Source organism: Elephas maximus, chromosome 5 (assembly GCF_024166365.1).
Source record: "Elephas maximus indicus isolate mEleMax1 chromosome 5, mEleMax1 primary haplotype, whole genome shotgun sequence".
NCBI classification, from domain to species: Eukaryota; Metazoa; Chordata; class Mammalia; order Proboscidea; family Elephantidae; genus Elephas; species Elephas maximus.
The window spans coordinates 78,565,426-78,578,862 of NC_064823.1; the positions used below are offsets into that span (position 1 = coordinate 78,565,426).

A 13,437-nucleotide genomic window follows, 5' to 3' on the forward strand; every position below is an offset into this window, starting at 1 on the left:
CATCTGGGGAGGTGCTTTTATTATCAGAATTTGCAGATGAGGAAATTGAAGTTTTGAAAGTTACCGGAGGCAACAAGCAAAAAGTGTCCTAGCTGAGACTCAGCACTGCTCAGCCCTTACTTTACCTCTGGGTTGGGCTGAATTTTGAATAACATTGTTTAGGTATCCGGGCTTAATTTAGCTGCTAATTTAGAATTATTGAAGGTTTTTGTGGGAGGCAGGCATGGTGATCTGCTCCATCTTTTAAAAAGATAGTTCTACAAATTCCATTGAAAATGAATCAGAAGAGAAAATTAAAATCCTATAGGGAGATGAAGGAGAAAGTTATTTGAACTTCAAAGTAAGAGATAATTAGAAACTGAATTCGGGCAATTGTTATGGGTACAGGATATTCCAAGTCAGAGTTCACAGCCATTTGTCTCTCCCTTTCACATTGGTGCCCAAACTGTTGGTTCTCCAGATTCAGCTGAAAGGGCTGGACACTGCCATGAAGGCAAGAGCAAAGGATGGAGGCTGGAAAGAGGCATCTGGTCCCAAGGAGGGCAGGTGTGGCTCTAAGGAGAAACAAATTCTACGATTTGTTCAAGAGTCCAAATTAGATAAGAATCCAAGATGGATGGAAGAACCTGGCATAAAAAGCGTCAAGAAGACCAGTATACAACTCCCACAGTCTCCTGTTTAAAACACTGTATTTAGTTTTTTTAATTGTAAAATACTTTAAAGATACAAACAAGAATAAATAATATTATAATTTTATGACTATCTGTGTACTCGCCACTCAGCTTTATCTAATCTTAAGCTGTGTTTTAAAAGATATTTTAAAAGATTTACTGGAACAGTTGATGTTCCTTGTACCCCCACTCTGATCCGTTCCTCTCCTTCTCTATCCAGAGATAACCCTAACAACTGACTCAGTTTTATTATCCTTGAGCATGTTGTTATACTTGGTTCAAAATATTGACATATCCATAAATTTAATTGATTTACTCACTTCAAAATATTGATATATGCATAAATTTACATAAAATTACTATATAAATTTATGTAATTCTGATTAGAGGGTTTTAAATTTTTAAATAAGTGGTATAATGTAGGAGCCCTGGTGGTACAAGGGCTAAGCACATGACTGCTAACTCAAAGGTCAGCAGTGTGAATCCACTAGCAGCTCTGCAGGAGAAAAGACCTGGCAATCTTCTCCCTTAAAGATCACAGCCTAGAAAACCCTATGGGCAGTTCTACTCTGTCATATAGGGTCGCTATGAGTTGAAATCAACTCGATGACACCCAAGTGACTGAGTGGAACTGTGCAAATAAGGTAATTGTGGCCCACCAAGGGGATTGGTCAGTTTTGCCATTCTGCTAGGCTCAAAATGAGCAATTCCAGGGACTAGAAGAGAGGATCTCACCACCACCAAGAAAGAAAACCTAGGAGTAGAGTGCATCCTTTGGGCCCAGAATCACTGTGTTGAGAAGATCCTGGAACCAGAGAGAGAGAGAAAGCTATAATACCAAAGACGGTGGGTGAGAAGAAGTAGCAGAGAAACAGCAGTAGCAGAACTGGGATACTAGCAAAAGACAGCACGCTGGGCTTCCTGGCCCACAGAGCGAGAAAGCTGAGTGCCTTCAGGCTGGAGGTTTAATGGCAGAGTAGGCTGCCTCGGGACACTTATCAGCAGAGCTAAAAGAGCTTTGTAACACCTACCCGAGGAGGGGCCGAGGCCGAGGACCAGAGAGAGGTGTGCTTGCGAACACAGCTGAGAAGAGGCTGTCCTCATTGAAGAATAATATCCTGAGTGTTCTTGAAACTGAATTGTAACGTGTTATTTCCTTAATAAACTCTATAATCGTGAGCATGGTCTGTGAGTTCTGTGTGGCCATTGCAATGAATTATCAAACTCAGCAAAGACGTAGAGTGCCGTGGGAGAGAGAGATGGTGTCAGAATTGGTAAAAATGGCGGAAAGAGGAGGCATGTCTGACCCCTGCCTAATGGAAATCAGCCTTAGGCTGTTGATCTTGATTCTCCTTCCCCCTTGTGAAGTCAGAGGAGGTCAGACGCCTCCACCACGCCATTTTTACACTCATTTCATGAAATTATGCTAGTAGAATGAAATTGACCATGGTGGGAGTATTTACAGCATGAAAACCAACAAATGCTGTAAACCATAGCTCCCTGGTCCCAAAAGGTGAATATTAAAGATTTCACTGATTCTAGTAACAGCAAAATTTGAAATTAAGAACTGAGTTAAGCATTTAATTATTTGTGTTTTATATTTGAAAACTCTACCCAAATGGCATTGGATTTAAGGACTGTGTAAGAGTTCTAGCAGAATACAGATGGCATACTCAAAGGGTTTAACAAGAGTTTAATGAAGAGACCATTTACAGAAGTGTAGGCAAGGATAAGTTAAAGAAATCCACGGGAAGGTGAAACCCTCAGGATAAAATCATGACTACCTCTAGGCCTGAATGGGCAAGGGAAGGAATGGTGTTATCAGAGTCTCGTAAGAACTGGAACTATGGAAGATGGGCTGTCCAGTGGAACCTGTGATCAGGGAGGGATGCAGCCGCTGTCAGAACCACAGCAAGACAGAAGGGAGGGGAGAGCAGGGGGAAGAATATGCACACCTCAATTTTTTCTGCCATTAATGTTTCCATTTGGCCAATATCAACCAGATGCCAAGGGACAAGGGAACCTAGGAGAAAACAAAAATAAACAAAACAGTTGCCATTGAATTGATACCAATTCATGGCATCCCTATGTGTTGTACAGTAGAACTGTTCTCCCTAGGATTTTCAAGGCTGTGATCTTTCAAAAGCAGATTCACTAGAACCTTTGGTTGGGTTTCAACTGCCAACCTCTTGGTTAGTAGTTGAGCACTAAACTGTTTGCACCACCCCAGGGCCTAGGAGAAACAGCCTATGAAAGTGAGTTTCCTAGGATACAGAGCAGGGCCTAAAATCTGCAGGAGGGCAACAAAAATGAGCAGCACGGGGACTTTTGTGAGTTACTAGTACTGAGCATTGGTTCATTTTGGAAACATTCCTTAACGAGATGTTTAAGGGAGACATCTTGAATTTTCCCAGTCTATACGTTCTCTTCTTACTCTTTAGGTGAAGTTTTTTGATGAGCATAAATGTTTTAATTTTTAGAAGATTCCAGTTATCTATCTTATCTTCTGGTGTTTGTGTATTGTTAGCTATGGTTCGTATCCTGTTTATGCCATGTATTAGGGCCTCTAGCATTGATCCTATTTTTTCTTCTATGATCTTAATAGTTTTGGTTTCCTTGATTCATTTTGAATTAGTTTTTGTGTATGGTGTGAGGTATGGGTCTGTTTCATTTTCTTACAGATGGACATCCAGTTTTGCCAGCACCATTTGTTAAAAAGACTGTCTTTTTCCCGTTTAATAGACTTTGGGCCTTTGCTGAAGATCAGGTGATTGTAGTTGGATGGATTTACATCTGGGTTCTTGATTCAGTTTCATTGGTCAATGTGTCTGTCATTTCACCAGTACCAGGCTGTTTTGACTACTGTATCTGTATAGCAAGGAGTTCCTGTGGTCAGATAGTTCGAGTCCTCCTACTTCATTCTTCTTCGATAGTGCTTTACTTATCTGGGGCCTCTTCCCTTTCCGTGTAAAGTTAACGATTAGCTTTTCCATCTCATTAAGGAATGTGGTTGGTATTCAGATTGGTATTGCATTGTATTCGTAGATTGCTTTGGGTAGAATTGACCTTTTCACAATGCCAAGGATTGAGATTCTAATAAATTTTATAACTTATTTGTCTTGGAATTTGGTGGGTTGAAACCAAAATGAGCCTACAGATAAAATTCTGATAGTTTTTTTTTTTTAATTTTATTGTGCTTTAAGTGAAAGTTTATAAATCAAGTCAGTCTCTCAGACAAAAACTTACATACACCTTGCTACATACTCCCAGTTGCTCTCCCCCTAATGAGACAGCCCACTCCCTCCCTCCGCTCTTCCTCTTTGTGTCCATTTCACCAGCTTCTAACACCCTGTACCCTCTCATCTCCCCTCCAGGGAGGAGATGCCAACATAGTCTCAAGTGTCCACCTGATCCAAGAAGCTCACTCTTCACCAGCATCCCTCTCCTTCCCATTGTCCAGTCTAGTACCTGTCTGAGCAGTTGGCTTTGGGAATGGTTCCTGTCCTGGGCCAACAGAAGGTCTGGGGCACTGATCTCTGATCGTTTTTTAGTGAGGGTTGCTGCAGGGACAGAGCATGAGCTATTTTGTTGTATCAATCAAGTGACAGAATTTTTCTTGATGAGCATTAAATCCAGGTTATAGGAACTCTGGGCCATTTTTAAGCAATATCAAGGGCTGATGCATGTTTGTCAAGGCATTCTAGAAAAGATATGAAATTTTTGTGCTCATTTGGAACTTTCAAAAAAAAAAAATTATCCAGGATCATAGGGTTATTATAAGGCTTGAATGAGGTAAAGAATGTAAGTCATTTTTCCTGATTGGAGCATTGCCAGATGTGCCCAAATATTATTTTATATTGTCCCCAGAATTTTATCTGGGCTATTAGCTACTCTCAGTCAAAAAGGACTTCTCAGGCTCATTTCAGGACAGTTTTCTCAGGCTCATTTGGGGACAAAATCTCTATCACACATTGTGATAACTTAGTATTAGGTTAAGCCATATAAAACTGTTGATACTACTGGGATATATTAATTATGCTTTAGTAAAATTTTACAGAGCAAATTAGTTTCTCATTCAACAATTCATACACAAATTGTTCTGTCACAAGGTTACAATCCCCAGATGTGTCAATACTCTTTTCCACACCCCAACTCCCTGTTTTCATCCGTCCATTTTTCCTGTCCCTTCCTGCCTTCTTGTCATTGCTTTTGGGCAGGGGTTGCCGTTTTGGTCTTGTACACATGATTGAACTAAGAAGCATGTTTCTCATGTGTGTTATTGTTTGTTTTATAGGCCTGTCTAATCTTTGGCTTCAGTTCTGAGTTAGCAGGGAGTCTGAGGGGCATAGTCTCAAGGGTTCTTCCAGTCTCTGTCAGACCAGTAAATCTGTTTTTTTTGTTTTTTGTGAATTTGAGTTTTGTTCTACATTTTTCTCCTGCTCTGTCAGAGCAGTTGTTGGTGGTAGCCAGGCACCATCTAGTTCTTCTGGGCTGAGGTTGTTGGAGGCTGTGGTACTTGTGATGTATTGGTCCTTTGGACTAATATTTCTCTTGTGTCTTTTGTTTTGTTCTCCTTTGCTCCACACAGAAAGGGACCAGTAGATGTATCTTAGATAGCTGCTCAGAAGCTTTTAAGACCCCAGATACTACTCACCAAAGCAGGATATAGAACATTATCGTTATGAACTATGTTATGCCAATTGACCTAGATGACTCCTGCAACCATGGTCCCCAGTCCTCAGACCCTGTAACTCAGTCCCTCAGGACATGTCTATGAAGCTTCTCTGAATTTTTCTTGGTCAAATAGTGCTGACTACCCCTATATTGTATACTATCTTTCCCTTCACCAATGTTAACACTTATCTACTATCTAGTTAATGATTTCCCCTCCTCAACCCTCCCTTCCCTCTTAACCATCAAAGATTGTTTCTTTCTGCATGTAAACCTTTTCTTGAGTTTTTATAGTACTGGTCTCATATGTTATTTGTCCTTTTGTGATTGACTTATTTCACTCAGCACAATGTCCTCCAGATTCATCCATGTTGTGAGCTATTTCACGGATTCATCATTGTTCTTTATTGTTGTATTCCATTGTGCGTATGTACCATAATTTATCCATTTGATATTGGGGTATTTTTAACCTACAAAATCAGCAGTATCAGGTGGTTGAAACTGATAAGTTATTCCCAATATATTTTCCTTCTCTCCACCCCTCCCCACTATGTTTCTTTAAAACCCTAGTCTCTGAGATATTCCAAAATCTGAATGAGAACTCATTTTCTGCCACTTATCCTCCTAAATTTTGTGACCAAGAAATTTCAGATCTCGGGAAGTATCTTCATAGCTAATCCCAACAATTCATAGAATTGGTCCTGATAGTTTCTCCTTGGGCCCTACAGAAACAACACACTGTAGGGTTTAGAGCCTGCTTTTCAGCAGCGGACGATTGTAGGAAACTGAGGAAGTGCAGTTTACATTAAGTCTCTGGCAGAGTGTCAGAGATTCTCAAGCTTGGTTGTGGCATCCCTTCTCCAGGTTTTATGAAAACATGCTTTCTCAAGTCTTGCTGAGCTTGCAAATGTGCCATGAGTTGGTGCCAATAGAGTCCTGCTCGTTACTGTCATCAGCAGGATTTTGTAATTTTTAAAAAAATCAGTTCACAGAGGGGAAAGGCACACAAATGCATAGGCTTGCAGAATGCTGAGACTGCCTGGGGCTCAGTTCCATTCTGACTGCCATTTTTCCCTTCACATGCCAATAAACTCCTGTTTGGGCCTTTGGTCATCTCCAGGGTAAGTTATGGATGCTTACAATTCTTCAGATGTGCATTAAAGGACAGTCATCCTTACTATATCAAATATCTTAAAAAGATTTGATGGTAATGAATTTAGTGTAAATAATCATCCTATTGTATTCACATGGACATTTTAATTAATCTTCTTTGTCCTTGGTTTTCAACTGATCACAAAAGAACAACTATAGTGATTTGGGGATATGTAATTTTTTCAGCATCCTACTCTTAGCACAGTTAATATGTGCCTCAGAATAAACCTTATTAGCCGTGTTTTCTCCACAAAAGTTTACCTCAAATATCAGAATGATTTTGCTTTCTTAAACTTGTCTATGTCAGTGAGAAAATAAAAAAGAATATAGCAAAAAAAAAGTAACCAGACTGTCATTTATTAATACAAATTTATATAGTGGCATATGCTATTGGAGAAATCAGAAATTCATAACACACAAATTGGTATTGGAAATACAAAAATCATTCAAGAGTCAAGAAATCAGGTCGACAGCACCACAAATGTTTTACTCAATCTGAGCAGGTGTGTAGTATCCAAAAATAACAAATACCTACAGGACACTGAGACTGAATATCGTAAGACTGTGCAAACACGTTCCAACACTATTTCCCCCATCCAACAACAGGAATCTGCAGGTGTCCTCCAGGAGGCCTGGAGCACAATAAAAGGAAAGCAAGGTACAGATCATTCTTTTAACCTTCAAAGCGAGCATGTAATAGCAAATGGCAACCCCTACGGGTTTTTTGTTCCGTCTCGACTGACTGCATGGAGTAAAAGATTAGTAAAACACACACAAGGCATTAGTGAACAACTCAGAGGTTGAAAGCTGAGTTTTGACTGAAATACAATCCCATATCAGTCAACAAATTGGGGCATGGGAATGTGAAATATAAACCATAAATGAACAATTCTCCATCAAAGGAATAAGTCTCAGCTCCACATTTCTTAGCACTTTCCATTTAATAAAGTGTGCATCCATTGTAGAAGTACTGGCATTCCATAAAGTGTATGTAGTGGGGGAAGGGCAGAAAAAGAGGCAGGAATATTCCAAGGGCTTTCCTTTCAAGCAGTTTCCTATCACGAGGTCATCACAGGGTGTTGCCCTGGTCATTTCAGACCTCGTACATAGAGGCTGCTAGGAGTACTCAGCATTCCCTGCCACACTGGCTGCATTTGGCTACCAGTCTGCCCTCTTTCTATGCACGGTCCTATTTGCTAGTAATGGAAGTAATGTAAGAAGAATATTTGCACAAATGGAAAGTTGTTGTTTTAGTGTGTAAGCATTCTGGTACTAAAAACCCCAAAAAACCACACCCATTGCCATCGAGTTGATTCATAGAGACCCTATAGGACAGAACTGCCCCAGAGGGTTTCCAAGGAGTGGCTGGTGGATTTGAACTGACAACCTTTTGGTGGGTGGCCAAGCTCTTAACCACTGTGCTGCCAAGGGCTCCAAGCCTAGAGGAGGTTATAAATAATGTGCCAAATCAAAAGCTGCTCCACAAAGGATCAGTTCCCTGTTCTGGAATAACCAGCAGTAACCTTCTAGGTTGTTCTGGGGAATACTCCTGTCTGGCTGATGAGCTCTCCAGCCGGATTCTAGATGTCTATGAGGCAGACACAGACGTCTGGCCCTGAACTGCCCAAGCTGGTCTTAAGTAGCACTGACCAGGCACGAGTTTTAGAAATATGTAAACCAGTCAGAAATAAGGACATATCCCTGGGCCTAGGGTATGTCACTACTCAGCTCTGAGAATCTCACCAGGACCCTCTTTTCCCTGGGTTGCAGTCTCCTTCTCTGTAAGAAGGGTTCCTCTGTGCCTGATATCTGACAGGAAAGGCCCAGAGGTTTCTCACATGATTTGTGATTTGTGGAGAAGTGCTCTAGTCTAAAGCATTTTGAAAACCCCCAGGTGAGCTCTGGGCTCACTTCAATCCACCCTCTCCTGAAAACTTTACTGGCATCTCAGAATGCAAAGTCAGACTTTCCTCCAAGTCTGCTCATGGTGCCAACTCACAGTCTCATCTCCTGCTAAAACATTATTATGACTTCTCAGTTCATCCCTCTTTAAGGCCACTGCCAGATTCGATACCTATGAAATAATCTTCTAATTGGTGTTTCTTTGTTCCAAGTAGAAGATTATTTCATAATCCAAATAGAAGAGATAATCGTAGTTTTTTCCTCTATTTGCCCTTGTGATATTACCACCATACACTCTAACCCCCTTACCTAAATGTCTTCTTCTACCAGTCATGCCGTTACACTGCCCATTGGTTCACTTAACACACAGTTCTGGAGTGCTTGTTATGTGCAAGGCACTGTGGAAGAATCAGAGGTGCGCCCACACAGGCCCTACTTTCAAGGAGCTCAGAGTCTGTTAGAGCCGCCTAAAGCCTTTCACAGGTCCTTCTTTTCAGCTTTTAGTACCAGTCTGGAATGCTGTCAAAGACCTTAGCATTCAAATACAAATACTATAGAATGTGAGTGTTCTGTTATTTCCGCAGTGATCATGGTGTGCCGTGCATCGGGAAGAGAGTACATGTCTTTTACTCCTGAATAATGGAATTGTGCCTCTGGTTCAAAACAACGTGACGTGCATGCGTCTGTTTCTGCCAGTATGACAGAAACAGAAAAGAAACAAAAATGCAAGTTGCATGCACCCTACATCCAAAATAGTTCAGCTGATATTTGAATACTAAATTATTTAAAAGCCATGTGTTTATGGCCTCGTCACGTGCTGATATGGTAAAGTCAAATCAAGTGCCTGAGCTACCAGGAATGAGCCCCCCGAAAGAGAAATCCCTGAAATTCTGCAAAAGGAATAGTGGCTATCTGCTGTGTGACAACATCAAGGGGAACACTAGGCTTCCATCCACTCTGATTTGAGACTGACCTGGACTTTCTCCTAATTTGCTTTATTCCAATGGGACACTTAGTTTCCTGAAACATTAGTAAAATTAAAAAACAAAAACAAAAAAAACAACCCACAGCTAGCAAAGCACACGGGTTTGTTTATCATTAGATTGGGACAAAGCCTGGAGTAGCAGGAGAGTGTTTTTTTTTTTTTTTTTTTTTTATCATCCATGGCAATAAGTAAGCCAGTCGGAAACAAGGACATCTCCTTGGGCCTACAGCATGTCACTAATCAGCTCTGAGAATCTCGCCAGGCTCCTCATTTCCCTGGGTTGCAGTCTCCTTCTCTGTAAGAAGGGTTTCTCTGTGCCTGATATCTATCTGACAGGAAAGGCCCAGAGGTTTCTCACGTGATCTGTGATTTGTAGAGAAGTGCTCTAGGCTAAAGCACTTTGGAAACCCCCAGGCGAAAAGTACTTGAAAATAAAAGTAGAATTAGTGGTTTTTTTAAGCAGTAGTTCCTCAAGTAGAACCAAGGAGCAAGTATATAGCTGTGCTGATTAGAAGAAATTGTTAATGGAGTCTTGTTGTTGTTGTCGTTAGGCACGGTTCAGTCGGTTCCAACTCATAGTGATCCTTTGTTCAACAGAACAAAACACTGCCCGGTTTTGTGCCATCCTCAGAATTGTTGTTATGTTTGAGCCCATTGTTGCAGACACTGTGTCAATCCATCTCATTGAGGATCTTCCTCTTGTTTGCTGACCCTCTACTTTACCAAGCATGATGTCCTTCTTCAGGGACTGGTCCCTCCTGGTAACATGTCCAGAGTACGTCAGACCAAGAATCTGGGTTTAAGCAATTCAAACACTGCTTTCCACAGGCCCAGGAAAAGCCAAGTAGGAGAAAGCTAGTGGTGGAGTGGGGAGACCAAAGGCCCTGTACCCCACACACTCTCTCTGAAATGCTGAGATCTGCCACTGTATGTTCCCCAGTTCTCTGAACTCCATGGGCTAAACTAATTGTCTAACTTCCAATCTAATACCTAAAATACTTGTTTTATAAGATTAGCCTTCCAGAAAGAGCAATTTGTAGCTGTTTAAGAATGTTAAAGGGATACACATTAATAACCCTACAGGAATCCTCTGGGGGCCCCAGCGGTTCTTGGTTTAATGAGGTAGCTCAGTTGTGAGTTAATGCTTGTGGTTAGTTTTTCCTTTTTAATCTGCAAGATTATAAAAATACCAGCATTTTCCTGTTTTATAAAAATGATTTTAGAAAAAAATACACGTGGGTCTCCATTAAACTTCGGTTCCGTCTTGTAAATTATTGTGGACTCTGACTTCTAAATTCAATTTTTTTACTTTAGCACCTTTGAACGTGTATGCCCCCTCGGTTTCACTTAGTATGTTGACGTTCCGCACGGTGCAGTATTGTCTGTTTACGTTCTTCTCTACCCTGTCCAGGTTCCTCTTGGGTACATCTACCTTAGTGTTCAGAGGGTACTCCTCCAAGATGTCCTTTCTGGTTGGTTTCTTCTGCTGTTTCTGGCATTTCCTGGTGATGAAACATGCCACCAAAAACACCAGAAGCAGAAGCATGATAGCAGCAAGAGCGCTGCCAATGGACGCCCCAGTTTGGGTCAGAGAAGCAGCAACAACTGGCTCTTGCATCTCCAGATTCAGGGACTTCATATTGGTGCCATTCTTGACTCGGTCTCCTTCATTGTCATAGATGAGGGAATCGTCAAGAGTCAGTTGGCCACTGGGGTCCACCAAGTCCCTTCGGTTGCGCCTCAGAAGGGCTGTGAGAGAGCGCTGGACCCGAGGCCCTGAGATGGTGTCAGGGCCAATGATGTAGATCACCTGGAGGTACCATTGGTGTCCTGCTTCCACCTGCAGGAAGAGAAAAATAGGAAGACCGAACATGTCATTGTTGTCCAGACCACCTCTACAAAAGGAAATAGAAAGTCAATTGCTACTGCATGCTTTGATAGCTAAATTGTTTCAAGAAAAGCACTAACAATGGTTGGTGTCTACTAAGAAAATAGAGAACGGAGCCAAATATTATGGGTTCTATTTTATTTTTAAGTGTAGATGGTCTTGGGCCAGCTCTTCAAATTCTTTTTTTGCCCTACCTGTGTGTGGACTAGCCCTAAGAATATTTTCATGGTCTCCCTAGCTAAGTGGATGCTTACAAAGTGATTTTTCAGGCTTTATTGATAAATTGATAGCAGTGAAAAATTAGTATTAATAACCACAATTATTCCCAGTGATTTTCATCTGTTACAGTAATTTACTATTTACTGATGGACTTCAGCTAAAATAGAGTTATCCAACAAATATTTACCAAACACCTACCCTGAATATAACAGTCAGACACTTGACAAAAACTGCCTGAATATCCCCTCAGAAGTCATGTCATTATTTTATTTCCCTCTCATTTGACCCCATTGGAACTCTCCATGGTTTTGAAACAACATCCTAATAATAAAAATAAAATAAAAGTTAAACAACCAGTTTCCATTGAGTCAATTCTGAGTAGAGTAGAATTGTACTCCATAGGGATTTCAATGACTGATTTTTCAGAATAGGTCACCAGGCCTCCCTTTCGAGATGCCTCTCGCTGGACTTTAACCTCTGACCTTCCAGTTAACAGTCGAGTACATTAACATCTCCCAGGAATAATAATAGTTCTGAAATCCAGAGTCATGGATTACTATTTGAAGACAGGAACACAATGGAACTAAACCTTAGACATTCATATTTATTCCCGGGGCTTAAGGTTTTATTGCTGATCAAATACTGTGCCATTCTAAATTGTATACCATATGTAGTCCTGATGACCACAGTGATAAGTGACTATATTCAAATTAAAGAATTTTATCATTGCTTTGGTCAGTTGGGAATAGACAGGGAAAATTTTGGGTGTATGACAAACTTAATAATAACAAAAAAGACCTGCCAGCAAGAATGCTGTAAAAAGAAACAGACAGTCCAGAGATGCATGTAGAAATCCTTTTTGCAACCTTGAAAGTGGACTTGGCCCTCTGCTTCTATTCTTCTGACCAAACTCACCTTGTAGAGCGCATCTACTTTTAGAGTAAATCCATCCACTCCTGGCATGCTGCTGATCACATGGAAATCAGGCAACTCAGAAGCAAAGTGGGCCTCAAAAGGCACATCATGGAAGTATTTATCAGTTACCTCTGGCTGACTGCGGTCCTGGAATTTCAGGGAAAAAAGAGATGCAAGATTTAGAATGATGGAGCCCCTTAACTGGATGGTGGCAGTTGTGGGAGGAGAGAGGTCCTCTCCACTCCTGCTTCAGATTGGGTCAGGGGAGTTATGTGTTGCAGAGCCCTTCCTGTAAATCTGTAAAATGGGCAACCACTGCCCTCTTCATGGCGGGTGGGTCACTTGGTGGCTTCCGCGGTCTCAAAAGACCAAGAGTTGGATAGCCTAAACCTACCATTCTCAAACTTTTTGGTCTCGGGACCCTTTAACTAGTTGCTGCAGGGTCTATTCCCACTCATGGTGACCCCACAGGTGTCAGAGTAGAACTGTGCTCCATAGGGTTCTCAACAGCTGATTTTTTGGAAGGAGATCACCAGGCCTTTCTTTTGGGGCACCTCTGGGTGAGCTGGAGCTGACATTTCGGTTAGCAGCTGAGCATGCTAACCATTTGTACTACGCAGGGACTCCCAGCACCACTTGCATATTTAAAAATCAAGGACCCTAAAAAGCTTTTGTTTATGTCTGTCAATACTTACTGTATTAAAAATTAAAACTGAGATGTTAAAAAATATTAATTTGTTTAAAAATTGTTAGCATAAGTAACCTATTTTTTTAATGAAAATACCTATGTTCACCTCCTCCTCTCCAAAAAAAGGTGGTATTGTTTTACATTTTTACAAATCTCCGGAAAAGAACTGGATTCTCATAACTGCTTCTGCATTTAATCAGTTGTGTGTAATATGTTGTTTTGGTTGATGTATATAAAGAAAGTCAGGCCTCACACAGCTATCCTGTTTAAAAAAGGGAGGGATATCATAACTTTTTTAGATAATTATAAATATTATTTTTTATATCATATCAAAACTCGAAAAATG

General features: G+C 40.9%; 1 protein-coding gene across 4 annotated transcripts in view; it reads right to left on the reverse strand.

The window, feature by feature from the left end:
- Nucleotides 1-6,843: 6,843 nt before the first annotated feature.
- The window catches only part of FRAS1 (Fraser extracellular matrix complex subunit 1), a 532,476-nt gene continuing 525,882 nt past the window's right edge, over nucleotides 6,844-13,437 (reverse strand). For all 4 annotated transcript variants that reach the window (XM_049885934.1, XM_049885933.1, XM_049885936.1 and 1 more), the window contains 2 exons: nucleotides 12,404-12,550; nucleotides 6,844-11,221 (listed from right to left, as the gene is read on the reverse strand). In XM_049885934.1, coding sequence (XP_049741891.1) covers nucleotides 10,628-11,221; nucleotides 12,404-12,550 — 741 coding nt within the window. In that variant the 3' untranslated portion in view covers nucleotides 6,844-10,627. The remainder of the gene's footprint in view (nucleotides 11,222-12,403; nucleotides 12,551-13,437) is intronic.